The sequence below is a fragment of the Lissotriton vulgaris genome, chromosome 12 (assembly GCF_964263255.1).
Source record: "Lissotriton vulgaris chromosome 12, aLisVul1.2, whole genome shotgun sequence".
NCBI lineage: Eukaryota > Metazoa > Chordata > Amphibia > Caudata > Salamandridae > Lissotriton > Lissotriton vulgaris.
This window is the reverse complement of record NC_141700.1, coordinates 146,509,304-146,526,493: the sequence shown is the minus strand read 5'-3', so window position 1 is coordinate 146,526,493 and position 17,190 is coordinate 146,509,304. Positions and strand designations below refer to the sequence as shown.

The 17,190-nt window shown below is 52.8% G+C and overlaps 1 protein-coding gene across 1 annotated transcript in view; it reads right to left on the bottom strand.

Annotated features, from left to right (window-relative positions):
* The window catches only part of SMG5 (SMG5 nonsense mediated mRNA decay factor), a 317,166-nt gene that overhangs the window by 183,553 nt on the left and 116,423 nt on the right, over positions 1-17,190 (bottom strand). Inside the window, exon 7 of the mRNA XM_086947626.1 lies at positions 12,936-13,014. Within this exon, the coding sequence (XP_086803752.1) occupies positions 12,936-13,014 (79 nt within the window). The remainder of the gene's footprint in view (positions 1-12,935; positions 13,015-17,190) is intronic.

The following is a 17,190-nucleotide window of genomic DNA, read 5'->3' as shown; positions in this document are numbered from 1 at the left end:
TTTTGTTGTAGTTGACAGGTGAACCGCTGGAACGGAGATAAAACAAGCATTTGCAATGCAATAGGTCTCGCAGCATTAAAGTTTGAGTTATTGGCATTGTGTATGACAACGCGTTGCATACATTTTTTAGCATACTTTGAATTGGTGAGCAGTTTGAGTGTGTGCAAGAGTGCTGTTGCTCACAGCTGTTATTATTCACGCAGCTCTAATGATGCACCTCATGCACGGGCTCACAGCTGTTATTATTCACGCAGCTGTAATGATGCACCTCACCACGTGGCTGACGGAGTTATGCACCTCACCACGGGGCTGACGCAGTTATTATGCACCTCACCACGGGGCTGACGCAGTTATTATTCACAAAGCTCTGATGATGCACCTCATGCACGGGCTCACAGCTGTTATTATTCACGCAGCTGTAATGATGCACCTCACCACGGGGCTGACGCAGTTATTATGCACCTCACCACGGGGCTGACGCAGTTATTATTCACAAAGCTCTGATGATGCACCTCATGCACGGGCTCACAGCTGTTATTATTCACGCAGCTGTAATGATGCACCTCACCACGTGGCTGACGGAGTTATGCACCTCACCACGGGGCTGACGCAGTTATTATGCACCTCACCACGGGGCTGACGCAGTTATTATTCACAAAGCTCTGATGATGCACCTCATGCACGGGCTCACAGCTGTTATTATTCACGCAGCTGTAATGATGCACCTCACCACGGGGCTGACGCAGTTATTATGCACCTCACCACGGGGCTGACGCAGTTATTATTCACAAAGCTCTGATGATGCACCTCAGGCACGGGCTCACAGCTGTTATTATTCACACAGCTCACAAAAAAGTGTCACACGTGAGGTATTGAAATGTCACACATAAACACAATGCAAATATGGGAATGTCACACATACATACACAAACCAAAAACTTGGCAGCTATGCATAAGCAAACTGACAATTTGGCAGCTATGTGCAGCCTGCCCTCTGCTGAGAACTGCAGTCAGGCAGTCTGTCTCCAGTTAGTACCCTTCCATTTCAGGTATTTTGCAGCAGTGTTGAGATCTTCTTAGAGTTGTTCCTTGCTCAAATGGGTGTAATTTCTGATGTTTATGTTTTGCTTGATTTTGCTCGGGAGAAAGTGGTACTCATAGTTATAATGGTTGAAATGTCACTCATAGTTACACTGAAATTATGAAAATGTAACGCATAGCACATCGCTGCCAAGGTTTCAGATTGCCATGTGTGACATTTTCAAAATTTCTGTGAAACTATGAGTGACATTTCAACAACTATGAGTGACATCAAGTAATGAAGTGATATTAGAAATAACAGATATGCCGAACGGCTCCCCCCCCCCACACAGATGTAATGCCTGTGATTAACATTAAAGGTATTGGTAAGGTTTTCCGAACTCAACGTTATAAGTAACAGCTTTTACCTTTAATTGACTGTAGGATGTGACCAGCTAAATGGAAAAACTGTACTTTTCAATTCAACTTTAAACTCAAAATTATGACGTCGCAACCGTGACTGGAAAAATTAATTAACATTTTCGCACCAGACACAAAAGCTAATATAAGCTGCTCCCTCAGTTTGCGCAGCACATAAACAAGCTCGAACCTGGAAAATGACTGCTTACGCATTAGCAATATAGATATCTTGGTAGTCAGTATGTCAGCTGCTCTATCGTCGTCCGCCGTTATACTCTAAAAGCTAACACCGGAGGGCGTGGCCAAGATGGCGGGGTGAGCGGACGCTTCCTCCCGTAGCTCCCCCGGCCCAGCTCAGCTCGAGCCCCGATTCCTGCGCTTCTCTCCCTCCGCGGCTGCACTGCGGGCGAGAGAACTGTGCCGGAGTTCTGGGGGCACATTTTGATACCACCCTGACCTTTGTTGCCCCGGGGGAAGTCCCCGAAAAGTCTGCTCAACGATCGCTCCGGGGAGCAGAGCCTGGGTCGCCCCGAGGAGAAGGACCTGGAGGCGGAGCATATCGCGGCGCTGTCCGCGCGCCTCGGCTGGGCCGAGTGCTGAAAAGCTGGAGACCCCGGGGAGCGGACTAGACGGACTCCGCGGAGTGTGGAAGCTTCCTGGCCGGCGCCCTTGTGGCAAGAACCATCGCTGGACGACAGACCCCAGCCCGGCGACGGCGATCCACCCCCCTGCCATGGGTGTCGGTGTGTGACGCCTTGCGGACCCCGAGCTTGGAAGTGAGGGACGTCGGAGTCTGAGCGGGGCCCGACCCGGGCGTACTGGCCGGTGTTACTGGGAGGCGTTGGTTTCGCTCCTTCCCGACCCATTGCTGTTTGAGGGTCGCCCACAGACTTGCTGGCCTAGGCTGCCCTCCCGGGTTCCGCCCTCCCGCCATCTTGTCTTTGTGGAGCTGAAACTGGTGGCCCTCGCCCGCGCCCTTATCACACGGGCGCCTTGGTTCCTCCTGGTGCCTACACATCTGCTGTCCTCCCTGGGAGCACACAGCTGAAAGCCTCCGTTTTGAACATTGCTGACCACCCTGACTGGCTCGATGGTCGTCTCGCCCTGGCCCGGGCCGCCATTTTGTCGCCTGTGACGCACCACCCTTGTCCTCGGTGAGGCCTTCACATCTGGTGCCCTCGGGCAGCTGGGCACATCCATAGCGGCGGGCTCTAGGCCTCATCCACCGCGGAGGCCAAGATGACTGGGAGACGAGGCGCGGCACGGGGAGATCGCACTCTGCCGGAAATGCTTGGCAGGTCCCAGCAACTACGCGACAGGACGCAGCCGTCCCCGGGGTCCTCCCGGGCCTCAACGGACGCCACCGGAGGCGAACCACCAGTCACGAGGTCCTTTATGGAGGACTTATTCAGCTCCCTCAAGGAGGAATTTCAGACTCTCAAGACCGAGGTGGCCGGAGAGGTTCGTGAAGTGCGTAGGGAGGTCGAAGGCTTGGGCGAGCGGGTCGACACTGTGGAAACGGCGGCCCAGCGTCGCGACGAAGAGATAGTCCACCTCCAGCAGGACGTCCTCCGCCTACGGGAGCAGTGTGTCTAGCTCCAGGCCCACTCTGAGGACCTCGAGAACAGGTCCAGGCGGAATAACATCAGGGTGCGAGGCGTCCCGTCCGCGGATGAGGGTGCGGACCTAGTGGCCTATCTACAGGACCTGTTCCGCGACATCTTGGAAGAGGGAGCGGACTTCCAGATCCGCATCGACAGAGCACATAGGGTGGGCCGCCAGCGCCAGTCATCGGCGCCCCCGCCTGATATCCTGGCATTCCTGCCGGATTTCCCCTTAAAGGAGCGCATCATGACGGAGGCCCGCAGGAAGCAACCGCTGTCCTTCCGAGAACGACCCGTGGCGCTCTATCAAGACCTGTCCGCCATCACACTGCAGAAGCGCAGGTCTTTCCGCATCGCCACGGACTTTCTACGGGAGCATGAGACGGCCTACTCCTGGGGTCACCCCTTCCGTCTTGTCTTTCGATGGAATGGGGTGCTACACCAGCTGCGCTCCCTACAGGATGTCTGTGGGGTGCTGGGACTCACGGCTGCGGAGGAAGAAGGAGCTACGCCCGCATGGAGGCGCCCCGAGCGGCGAGGCCGGCGGAGATCGAGGAGGCGCCAGTCGTCGGCGACAGCGAGTCGTCCTGACTCCCCTACCATCAGGGCGGATATGGCGAAGGCCCTGAGGACTGCGGCCAGGAACTTGCCTGAATCTACCGGCGTGGCCCAGACGGCCTAACTTTACTTCGGAGGGAGAGATTCTTAGCTTCTATGATGCTGGGCTGGGGCTGGGGGTTGGGGGGGAGCGGTTGGAGGTGTGTGGCTGGACGTCCACTTGACTGTTTTCTGCAGACTTGCCCTCTTGGGCTGGACTGGGACAATGGGGTGTTTTTTCTTGTTTTTGGTTTTGGCTGGTTGCCATGGGTTGAACTGGTTTGGTGCTGGGGGGGTCCCGTCCGATACTGTCCGACCATTCGCGAAGCCGATCCTGGCCTTCCCTGCTCCCCTACCCCGCGCGCCCCTCCCGCTGATCCCTCGCTTGCTGCATAGCGCTTTGCTTCCCCGTGAGCGATGCCGCCCCTGAAAGTAGTGACCCTTAATGTTAAAGGTCTGAATAACCCTGTAAAGCGTAGGGCGATCCTTTCCCTGCTAGAGGGGTTGCAGGCGGATATTTGCCTCCTGCAGGAAACCCATTTACTCTCCAAAGACTGCCATAGGTTGCGCTCTGCCAAGTTCCCCACGCAACTCTTTTCCTCGGCTGCGACCAAGACTGCGGGGGTGGCCATTCTTCTAGCTAGCTCCTTCAGGGGTGAGGTGTTATATAAACATGCCGAGCAGAAGGGGCGGCTTCTTGTGTATCGCATGCGCCTGGGAGGTGTTGCCTTTACGGTTGGTTCCGTTTACAGCCCGAATGACCACCAGGATCGTTTCCTGGACTCTGTGTTAGTGGACGTTACTGCCTCGCCCGACCGCCATATTATCTTGGGGGGAGACCTGAACATGGTCTTCGACTCCACCCTGGATAGGTCTGCCCAGCGCTTTCCGCAGACTGGGGAGCTTTCTAGAGCGGTGCAAGATCAGATCGCTGAGATGGATCTACATGACCTCTGGCGAACCATGCATCCCACCGACAGGGACTACTCGTATTTTTCCCACGCACACCGCACTTATTCGCGGTTAGATTATCTCCTGGTGAGCGGCCCGCTTCGCTCGGCCGCCACGGCGGCGGACATCGGGGTCTTGTCCTTGTCCGATCACGCGCCGGTTTCCGGAGTTTTTGCTTGGCCGGCGGCCCCCCCCTCCAGGGGGATGTGGCGGCTTCGGGACACGCTTCTCCACCAGAAACTGGTGGTGAAGCGAATAGAGGAGGTCATCCGAGAGTACCTGACCCACAATGACAACTCCGATACGTCCCTGGCGACGCAGTGGGCGGCTTTGAAAGCAGTCATCAGGGGGGAGTTTATCTCCATTTCCTCGGCGGAGAATAAGGAACGCCAACGCAAGAGGGAGGAACTAACGGCGCAGGTCAGGGAACTTGAACAGGTTCACCGCCGGACGGGGGCTCCTCGTGTTTGGAGGCAGCTGAAGGCGGCGCGGAAACTCCTCTCTGCGTTGGACCTGGACCGGGCGGAGTATGCGGCGTTACGCTTGAAGCATGCCTATTACACCGGCGGAGATAGGTGCGGTAAGCTCCTGGCCCATCGGCTCAGAGCTGCGCAGCAACGCAACGTGGTGAAAGAGCTGGTGGGAATGGATGGGGTCCCGGTTTCCGGCGACGCGGAGGTGGCGGATTCCTTTCGTGCCTTTTACGAGGCGCTGTACGCTGCAGAGCCCTCCCCACCGGGAGAGGCCGAGGCCTATCTGGACTCCGTAACCCTCCCGACCTTCGATTCCGCCCAGGCGGACCACCTGGAGAGGGATATTCACGTGGAGGAAGTCATCTCCGCTATTGCTCGGCTCAAGCACGGCAAGGCGCCGGGCCCGGATGGCTATACGGCCCTGTTCTACAAGACCTTCTGTCCCATTGTCGCGCCTCTCCTGGCTCGCTTATTCAATTCCTTCTCCGACCCAGGAGCTATCCCGCCGGACCTCCTCTCGGCGACTGTGTCGGTTATCCCGAAACCGGGAAAGGACCGGACTCTGTGCGGCTCGTACCGGCCCATCTCGCTTTTGAATGTGGACCTCAAGCTTTACACGGGGATCTTGGCGGCCAGGCTGGGTCTGCACCTGCCAGGTTTGGTGGAGGCGGACCAGGCCGGTTTTGTACCCGGTAGGCAGACGGTCGACAACACCAAGAGGGTGACGCACGTGCTAGAAAAGGCCTCACGCGTCCCGGGGGAGCGGATGCTGCTATCGATCGACGCAGAGAAGGCCTTTGATAGGGTTCATTGGCCGTACCTCGAGCTGGTCCTTGGGAAACTGGGGATCGGCGATAAGTTCCGCACTATGGTCTTCAATTGTTATAGGAGACCGTCAGCATCTGTGCGTGTCAACGGACACAGCTCCAGCAGCTTCGCCATTGAACGCGGCACGAGACAGGGCTGCCCCCTTTCGCCGCTCCTGTTTGCCCTCTATATGGAGCCGTTTGCCCAGAGGATTTGCGATAACCCGGACGCTGTTGGGGTGAAGATGGGGCAATACACGCATACTGTCAGCCTATATGCGGATGATGTCTTACTGACCCTGGATGACCCCAAACGGTCGCTCCCTGCCTGCGTCCAGGAGCTGGACTCCTTTGCCCGCGTGGCGGGCTTTAAAATGAATATGACTAAGTCGGCTGCCCTGGACGTATCGCTCTCTGTCGACACCAGGCGGGACCTCCAGCGTCTTTTTCCTCTGCAGTGGTCCTCCTCCACGGTGCCTTACCTGGGTATTTTGCTTGCTCCTTCCCTGCCCGCAATGGTCGCCGCTAACTATTCCTCTCTGGGCAAAAAAGTAAAAGACGAACTCGGCCGATGGAACAAAGGCCTGCTCTCGTGGCTGGGCCGTATCGCAGCGGTGAAGATGACGATACTGCCGCAGATCCTGTATCTTTTTCGCGCTCTACCTCTCCAGCCTCCTGTAGGTTGGATACGGCAGACGCAGGCAGACATCTCCCGCTTTGTGTGGCAGGGCCGTAAGCCGCGGATGAAGCGGGTCCTCTCCATGCTTGCCCGGAGGCGGGGGGTCTCGGGGTCCCGGACCTCCGGAAGTACTTTCAGGCGGCGCAACTTCGGTACTTGGTGGAATGGAGCCGGTGGGAATCGGACAAGCATTGGCTTTTTCAGGATCAGGCAGTTGCGGGCCGTACCCTCCAAGAAGTCCCGTTCCTGCGGCGCACTCACCGCCCGCCTAATCTCTACGCCTCTATTATCACCCGGGTTCCGCTGAGAGTGTGGGACGCGGTGGGTGGCTTCGCGAACTCACCACTTTTCCATCGCCATTCACTCCCATAGCTGGCAATCCAGACTTCACTCCGGGTCTGGAACCGGGAGCCTTTTCCCACTGGGTGAGTGCGGGTTGCAGGGTGCTTTTCCAGATTTACGGACCGGAGGGGGTGCTCCCCTTCCAGCAGCTCCGACAGGAGTTTGGCCTGACGGAGGGGGACAGACTGCGTTATATGCAAGTCCGCCACTGGGCTCTTCAACCCTCAGTACGCGACGTCGCTGCCCGTTCGATTACGCCCTATGAGCGGTGGCTGGTAACCCGGGCCTCGGATGCCAAACTTATCACCGACTTGTACAAGTTTCTCCAACCCCCGCCGTTTCATTACCATAACCCAGGGAGGGAGCGTTGGCACAGGGAATTGGGCAGGACCTTGAGCCACAAGGAGTGGGACAAGATTGCGTATCGGGCGAGGCACTCTGCGTACCACACTGGGCTAACGGAGACCTTTACTAAGGTATCCACCTACTGGTATTACACCCCGGAGAGGCTTTACGAGATGCGCAAAATCGGGGATAAAGGTTGCTGGCGCGGCTGCGGACAGGAGGGCACCCTCACGCATATTCTCTGGGAGTGCCCGGTGCTGTCGGTCTATTGGAAGGAGGTCCTGGATGAGGTAGATAAGCATTTTGAGATCGAGCTCCCGCGCTTCCCCGCGTATGTTTTGCTAGGCCTCCCCAATGACCTGATGTACCCGCTGAAGTCCCGTAGGGGTAGGCAGATTGCGATTGCGCTAGGTTCCGTGGTCCAAAATATCCTTGTACTCTGGCGCACCCCTACTGCCCCCTCCATCACTGGTTGGCTACATAGGCTCTGGCAGGTACTGGGCATGGAGAAGATGTCGCTCACGGTGGCTGGGAATGTTGACCAGTTTGAAGAGCTCTGGCACCCCTTTTTGGCACTGCTGTCCACGGAGTTTCGCGAACTCACATGTCCACGGTACCTGCAACTCCTCAGGCTGACACCGCCGGCGGCTACAGCGGAGTGAATGTGCGGGTCCGGGGGTTTGGGGCTGGGGGTGGGGCGCGGGGTCATATGCTTCTAATGCTGATTTTCGGACGGGGTTGTTGGGGTATTGTTTTCTTCTTTTTCCTCCTTCGCTTCTTTTTTTCCTCCTTTTCTGGGGACGGGGGGTTGGGGGGATGGTGTGCTTCTTTTTACTGTAATGCGGGACGTTATTCCAGCTCTGCCTTGCTTAGGGAGTGGGGGTCTCCTGGGGGGGTCATTCACAATGCCTTATTGCTTTATAACTTATGCCTTGTTACCCTCTGGGGCCTCCTGCCTCCCTCCTTTTCTTCTGAACCGCTGCAACGTTCCGCTTCTTGTACTGTGTATTCGCTTGACCTCCTATTCCCTTCCCCATGCTCTTTTTGTACTTTAATAAAATACTTTAAACCTAAAAGCTAACACCGGGTTCCCAAATATACATCAAACATCTGCTAATAGAAAGTATTTCTTCGAACTCTTGCCTCTGTGGTAGCTTCACGCTTTTCCGACAGAGCTCATTAACCAGTGTAATTAAATCAATAGATGCGCACTCACACTGCCCCCGTGGTCTGGTGTGCAGCCGCCCGCTATTTGTAATGATTTGCATGCAACTCTACACACCCAGGACCTACCACGCAGAAGAAAATTTAAAAAAACGGATGCTCCAAAGACACTGCTAACTTTAATTTCAGGTGACTCCATCTGAAGAGCGGGACGTCACCACAGGAAAGGAAAAGGCCAGGGGGAAGAGGCACAGTGGGATTCAGATCATGCTGCAAAGGAAGGGAGAACGGCACAAGCACCCCCTGCGGCTCTTGTTAACTACTAACAACGCGCCAAACTACCAGTCAAACTTTAGAACAATGAAATTACAGCATGGCAGGTTTTAACTATTTAAAACAATTACTCACTCGGACAGCACTTACTGATGAGGCGCCATCCAGGCTGGGGTCAGTTTCATGGCCAGGGTGAGAAGATTCACGTTGCTCCAATCACAGGCAGTGGCGGCGACGAGGAGCACTTGGCTCTCACCTAATCTCTTTTCCTGCCCCGCGCAGCGTTCGACTCTCACCCCCCACTGACCTTAGGCTAATTAACACGGACAAGCAGTGACTGGCCGGGCACTGATTTTGACTTCAGTTATGCTGGGTATTGGGGCCGAGGGTGTCAAGCTTGGAAACGTTGCCAGTCCTTTATGCTGCCAGGAACAGTGAGCACTGTCCTACTTCTGCTTACATAGTTATGACATTATAGTGCATTATAGCAGTGCTCTGCAGTGACGGCTGAGCAGCGCTATAATGCGTCACTAATTCATTTCAGTGCGGTGATGCGGATCACCACAATGAAATGCACTAGAATCACGCCTGATGCGTGATTCTTGACAGGACTGATAGCATTCTGAAACATTGGCCACTATGAACACAGTATTGAACGCACTTGTAGGCCCTCGAGAGAACGCCCTAGGACCCCCAGTATCACGTGCTCCCGTTCAGAATTATTCTAACCAGCCTTTTCAAAGATGGCGGCTGCCTCCGCAGGCCACGCAGAGCCCCGCTCCGTTTTCTATTTTCATGCCGGCTGCTATCTATGCTAATGATAGAGGAAAGCAGGAAGTGATAGGCGGAGTCCCCGCTGCGCGCTGGTCGATGGGATCGCTGGAGGTCCACCCTCCGGCCGCGCGCGGTGCAGGCTGGGATCGTGGCTGCGGGCCCCGGCTGACGGAGCCCTGGGAGATAGTAGCTGGAAAGGAGTGCGGAGGACCCGGCGGCAGCCCGCAAGGAGCGGCTCACACCGGGGAGGGGGGCACCCGGCACCAGCGAGAGACCCCGCCCCCACGGGATGGGAGACAGCCGGGGTGAGCTGCGGCAGCGCGCGGGGCACTGTGGGAGCGTGGGGAGCTATGTGACCCCCTCAGGGGAAGGGGGGATGCCTGTATGTGTGCGTGTGTGTGCGCGACGGCGGAGGGGTGGGTGGGGGACGTCTCCCCGTGCTTGTATGTGCGCTTGTGTATGTGTGTGGTGCTGTGTGCGCATGCGTGCAGGGGGAGGTGTGCCTGTGTATGTATGCTTCCCAGGAGACAGCCACGGCGAGCGCGTTCGCGCGCGCGTGGCCTGCCCCGATCGCCTTTTGCGAGATGCGCGCGGCCAGGTGCTGTCTCCTGGGAAGCACAGTCAGTAACAAAAGATCTCTGGCGAGACAGCGTTTACGCGCTGTTTTCGCTACGAGACCTAAAAAACTAGTGAGTTACTATGTCAAGCCTGGATCAGTGTTTCTGAACATCCAGGCACAATGGCTTTAAAGACAATGTGTGGTGGAGGCAGTGTGCGGACAATTGTGGCACCAACACTAGAGTCAAACAGGAAAGGTGACCGACTTCTTCAAAGAAAAAACAAGTTGCAAGCATCCGGGCCCTACTCAACATGGAGAACATGCATAGCTACAGCCACACTTGATACAAGCATGCTACCATGTATTACCTGCTTTAGTACATAATTTAGGGTAACATATGCACTGCAGGCAGGGAAGCACGACAAGCCTTCATTTAATGAATACTTTGATATGTATTTTTTAGAAGCATTTTCTCTCATCTCATTGGTTTTACTTGATGCACATACCAAACATTTCCGTAAGTGAAATACTATGTTTTAATCTTCAATTATCAAATTTGTTTCCTCTGAAACACTAAGGTAAATCGCTCAAACGTTTTCGTCCCACACTTTAAGAAATAGCTGAAAGTAGGGACTTTTTTGGTTATGACCAGGACGTTGGAAGAACAAATGTCACGCTTATCAATTCTTTTATTTGCAGGATATGATTGACAGCATGAGCCATTATCCTGACATCTACCCATCAACTGGGATACTCATCAATGGTTAGGTGATCGTTCCTCTCATGCCCAGTATATGCTTAGGTCAACTAGTATCAATGTACATCTCTTAATAAAAGCAAATGTTTGTTTTCGATAATAGGCATGCATCAAACGCCTGGACATTAGCAGTGTACCGGGTTATTATAATTAGCCCTACACCCAATCCTTTTGAGTTTATGACCTTTGGCCAAGTGAAAACTTCTAAACTGGCCACAGACTTACTTTCAATTTATAATAAGTGGGAAATTAACTAGATTCAATGATAGATACTAATAAACCCCTTTCAGATTGGATTAGTATACAGAACATTCACATCCAAATTTGAAAATGATTTACCCTTACAGTATCAAATAGTCTACTAACGTGGTATTTTACAACCACCAGAGAAGCATTTGATGACCTGTTCAGCAACAAGAGACTTAGAACAGGGATATAGGCGACATCTCAAAACATAACCTGATAATTTTTTTGATTTGTTGGATTTTTTTTTATTACTTCTATGCATGTGTGCGAGTGGTAAAAGGGCAAATGTTAATAGTAAAAGAGCAACACAGCTGAGTAGACAGCACCACAGTACTGAACATGGGAGGTAGCCCAGAAACCAGATTCATTAAAGATTACAATAATGGGGCATACGAAAGAAAGTCCAGAGGTGACAATTGTAAGCTTAAAACATTAAAATAGGCCTTGGGGCCAGTGTTCTAGTAAAGTAGCAACCAAAAGATTTGGACTAACAATTTACCAGCTGAAGGTGATAAAGCGAAGTAGGTTTTTGTGTCTCTTATTTTAACTGACCTAGTCACATACTTGTCAAATGACTTTTCTTCTTCAAAAGGTGAAGGACTCACTGAACACAGTTATTGAGCATTATTTGTTTGCATCACGCTAAATGGGACTTTTAAGACCACCGCCTGCTGGAGTAAGACTTGACTCTCACCCAGACTACACTGAGCATATCAAGAGGTTAATTTGAGTTCAACAGCTATCAGTGGTAAGCAGCACTACCCAAACATGCTACTGGCCTCTGGCAGCTCCAGGAGTTCAAGAAATTGATTCGCAGGCTCCCCCCTCTGGAGAGATTGCTTTCGGAAACAGAATTGCAAGGACCACAGTTTACAGTGTGCCCATGAAGTTAAGGTAACTAAATGCCACATGGCCTGAATGTAGAATACTCAAATACAGACTAAACAAGCATGTGCAAAGAAATAGGTTTCGCAATTGCGAGATTTTGAACTATTGGCATTCTATTTATGTGTTTAGAAAACCTGCAATTATAAAATGCATTGTCATTTACAATATCAATAGGTAAAAGTTTCGAAACTGCAAGACCTTTTGCATTGCAAATACTTGTGGTTTACAAGCACCCCTTGCCGCGCGTTCACGTTAACAGGCCACGTCCCTTTCTGTAGGCGAGCTGTGTCTAAAGAAAGTCCAGCGGCTAGTATTAAAGTGAAAGCGTGGTATGGGGCGCCTTTACAAGAAGTGGTTTGTCAAGTTCACGCGGCTCATCTAAAGAAAGGGGTGTGGCCTCAACTTGAAAGTGCAGCATGAGACACTTGAAAACAACCCCCAAAAAGTGAATAAATAGGGAAAAAACATGCAGCTGCATTCGATGTCGCAAATAAACGTGATGTTGTGGGTAGAATAGGGGTTAGATCGTTAAAAAAAGTAGTACTCCCCGACTACATAACGCAGACCATATACCAATACAAGTAAAAAGTCCAGTCATTATGGGAGTACAAATGCAGGCAACACGGTACCAAGGAGGGACAACTAAGCCTACTCACAAATGAAAAGCAACGTTTTTTTGCAAGGACAACAACAGGAGACAATTGAAAAGATAGGCCGAGCTTCTATGCCATACCTCAATACAGCATGCCTCGCAGAGCAGCACATGCGCTGCCCAGGTTTGACCTAAAAATCCTAGTCAGTTCCAAGAAAAATTGACTTTCCTCGCTTCTGTTAAATTCCATACATCCAAATGACTATTTTACAAAACTGCAATATAATGAGGCAACATTAAATTAGCAGTTCCAAAACCGGGCTAGTATGCCCTATAATTAAGATATTTGAAATGTATCACAAATATTTGGTAACACTACAATAAAGGTGCTCCAGGCACAAGAACAATACTAAACCGATAACCGATAACTGTGCCCAGAACTCACCATCGTAAGTAGCAGTATGTGGCCTCCACGTTGTAGAATTTACTCCCTGCTAATGTTCCCAGCTGATTAAATGGCATACCTGAAATCAAACATAAATCTGAAGAATTACACAAAGGCACCATGAACTTGAAGTGATTAACCACCACAAAGTCTATTTGGCACAAATTACTAATACAATTATCATTTGCGAAAGTGTAGTTTTACAGGGTTGGAAACTACTTTAACCAGCAGATCTATCATCACTGCACAAGTTACTTACCTTCGGTAACGATATACCTGTAGGGAGCATTAGTTAGTGAGATTCCATACCTTAGAATTACCCCCAGGTGTCAGGCTGTATCCGGAAAGTTTTCGTCAGCAGTACCCCTGCACGTCGGAAGGTGGCGCCCTGGGGCTCTGCGTCTGTCATTGGCATTGTGGCCGCCGAGATGACGTCGCGGCAGCTACTTAAGACGCCGCCCTCGCGCGTTGACATCAGTTCAGTACACGTCTTTCCGCTCCAGGAACGCAGAACCATGCAAGATACGGACCACTGGTGCATTGAAACTAGGGCCCTGAAAGGGATGACCTTAACCCTAGAAATCAGTTTGGAGAACGGGGAGGATGGGTGGGGCGGTAAGGAATCTATCACTAATGTTTCTTACAGATATATGGTTACCGAAGGTAAGTAACTTGTTCATCTGAAAGAAACCCATAACAATAGATTCCTTACCTTAGAACAGATATCCCAGCAATACCAACGGCGGTGGTGGGTCTGTGGACAAAGATCACACCAGAAAGTCCCAGAGAACAGAACGGCCAAAGAAGCCGTCTCTCCGGACTTGGCTGCACAGGCAGTAGTGCTTAGTTAAAGTGTGCAGTGAAGCCCATGTAGCTGCCTGACCGATGTCTTGCAGGGAGACATTGCGTCCCAATGCTGCAGTGGCTGCCGTCGCCCTGGTGGAATGGGCGTGCAGCCCCACTAGAGGCTCCTTTTTAACCAGAGAATTACAGGCTTTAATACACAAGATGACCCATCTAGAGATAGTTTGCTGGTGTACCGCCCAACCTTTCCTGGTGCCAACGTAGCCAACAAAGAGCTGGTCATCCACTCGGTACTGTTGTGTGCGGTTCAAGTAGAACGAGAGCGCACGTTTTGGGTCCAAATGGTGGAGCCTCTCTTTAAGGAGGCGGAAAGAAGGCGGGCAAAGTGATAGTCTGCCCGATGTGAAAGGCACTGACAACTTTGGGCAAAAAGGACGGACGGGTTCTGAGCACAACCTTGTCAGGATGAACATACAGAAAAGGAGGTTTACAAGAAAGAGCCTGAAGCTCACTCATTCCCCTAGCGGAGGTGATGGCCACCAGGAAAGCAGTCTTCAAAGTTAAAAGTAGTAAAGGACAATTGTGTAGAGGCTTAAAGGGAGCGCACATCAAGTCCCACTGTGGAATTACGAAAGGAATAGGAGGGAAAAGATGAGTAATGCCTTTGAGAAATCGATTTACAACAGGGGACTTGAAAAGAGAGGGCTGATCAGGGAGCCTGAGAAAGGCTGAAATGGCAGAAAGGTAGCCCTTGATTGTGCCCAGAGCAGAGCCCTGCTGGGCCAAAGAAAGAAGGAACAAAAGGACTCCAGAAAGAGGGGCAGAAAGGAGGTTCACAGTCTTTACTGTGCACCATGCCACAAACTTGTTCCACCGGCAGGCGTATACCAACTTAGTGGAGGGACGCCTGGCTGCCAGAATCACATTACAGACTTCAGGAGGCAAGTCGAAAGGAATCAACTGCCGCCGCTCAATCTCCACGCAAGGAGGTGGAAACTGGACAGGTTCAGGTTGTAGACCGTACCCTGCTACTGCAATAGAAGATCCTCCCGAAGAGGCAGTGGAATCGGGGGATCGATTGTCGTACGGAGTAGCTCGGGATACCATACTCTTCGAGCCCAGTCCGGAACCACAAGAATGGCTTGGGCCCGGTCGCGCCTGATCTTCTTCAGCACTCTGGGTAGAAGTGGTAAAAGCGAAAAGGCGTACAACAGACCACAACTACACTCGCGACGAAAAGTGTCGCCTAGCGAGTGCCGCCTTGGAAATTCCAACACGTAGAACTGCTGACATTGTGCGTTCTCTTCAGTGGCGAATAGATTTGACCAAGGCTCTCCCCACTGTTGAAAGAGACCTTGCACCATGTCAGAGTGAAGACGTCATTCGTGATCCATCATGCACCTGCGGCGGAGTTCGTCCGCCCTGGTGTTCAGTGAACCTGCCACGTGTTGAACAACCAGAGAAATGCCCTTATGTTTCAGTGTTGTCCAGAGGTGCAGAGCCTCCTGACAAAGCGTCCATGACTCCATCCCGCCCTGTTTGTTGCAGTACCACATGGCAGTGGTGTTGTCCGTGAACACCTGCACCAGTCTCCCCTTGACAGAGGGAAGGAATGCCTTCAGTGCAAGTCTGATCACCCGGAGCTCTAGAAGGTTGAAATGGAGCTGGGACTCCGGCAGAGAACAGAGGCCTCTGATCTCCGCCTCTCCCATGTGGCCGCTCCATCCCAGAAGGGACGCATCCGTCACCACTGTGTGCTCCGGTTGGGGAAGGAAAACAGATCTGCCACTGAACCAAAGTCGGTTTGTGAGCCACCACTGCAATTGATGAGCCCTGCCCTCTGAGATCCTGACGCATGCGGACAGATTCCCCTGATGCTGCGCCCACTGGAACTTCAGGTCCCACTGCAGAGCCCGCATATGCCATCTGGCATGATCGACCAGCAGGATGCTGGAGTCCATGAGGCCCAGCAGCCATAGGGTCATCCTGACCGAAACCCAGGATAGAGGCTGAAAGAGTGGAATCAGAGCCTGAATATCCTGGACTCGCCGTTCAGGAGTAAAGACCCAAAACTGCACAGTGTTCAGAACTGCTCCGATAAAGAGGAGCTTCTGAGAGGGAATCAGGTGCGACTTTGGCACATTGATGGAGAACCCCAGCACATGCAGGCAGTGGCCATAGTCTGAAGGTGGGAAGACTACTGCCTGGGGCGAGCCCACCTTCAACAACCAGTCGTCGAGATAGGGGAAGACTGGAACCCCTGATCTGCGCAGATGAGCGGAGACCACCACTATCACTTTTGTGAACACCCAAGGGGCACTGGTAAGGCCTAAGGGAAGCACGGTTACCTGAAAGTCCTTGTGGCGTACCGTAAGCAGTAGGTAACGCCAGTGGGCCGGTGGGATGGGAATATGAAAATATGCATCCTGCAGATCCAACGCTTCCATCCAGTCTCCAGGGTCGAGGGCAGACAAGACCTGAGCCAGAGTCAACATCTTGAACTTCTCCTTCCGGAGGAAGCGACTGAGGTCTAAGATAGGACGCAGGCCCTTGTCCTTTTTAGGCACCAGGAATTAGTGGGAGTGGCAACCACGTCCTACTTCTGGCGCTGGAACGCACTCTATGGTCTCCTTGCCCAAGAGGGCCAAAACTTCCTGTGGAGAAGTGCCAAATGATCCCCCAACATGTGGTGGTACCGGGGTGATGGGGTAGTCTCGAAGGGAAGGGAGTAGCCCCTTCAGACTATTTGTAAAACCCACCTGTCCGTAGTGATGGTGCGCCAGTGGGGGAGCTGATGGCGAATCCTGCCGCCCCTGGCGTTTGATGGGCCTGAAAGACCAGGACTAGGAAGGTTTGGAGGCAGTAGTGGCCGGGGTGGAGGTGGACTGACCCGCCCGCTGGCCACCTGACCTGCCGGGTTCCACGTCCGCACTGAGACTGTAGCTGCGCAGGCCTGTAGCTTTGAAGCGAATGTGTAGGGGCACCCCTTCCGTGGCCACAAAATGAGAGAAAAGCAGAAGGTAGATTAGGTCAGGTGGCCGACAGGCCCAAGGACTTGGCCTTAGCGCGAGAGTCCTTAAAAAGCTCCAACTCACTATCTGACTTGTTGTCAAAAAGATGTATGCCATCAAAGGGCATGTCCATGAGATTGTTCTGGACATCCCCAGAGAAGCCAGTAGTTCTCAGCCAGGCGTGGCTATGGAGCGCCACTGTCGTGGAAATCGCCCTGCCCAGCGAGTCGGCAGAGTCATGGCCACATCGAATTGTGAACCTGGCTGCATCTCTCCCTTCAGCAATAGCCTGGGAGAGCATTGTTGGGGCCACCTCCAGACACTGGGACAGCACTTGCGCCACCGTATCCCACATAGTGTGGGAATAACAGCCCAAGATGCATGCGGTGTTCGCAGCCCTGAACTGGGAGAGGAAAAAATCTTCTTTCCAAACTGTTACA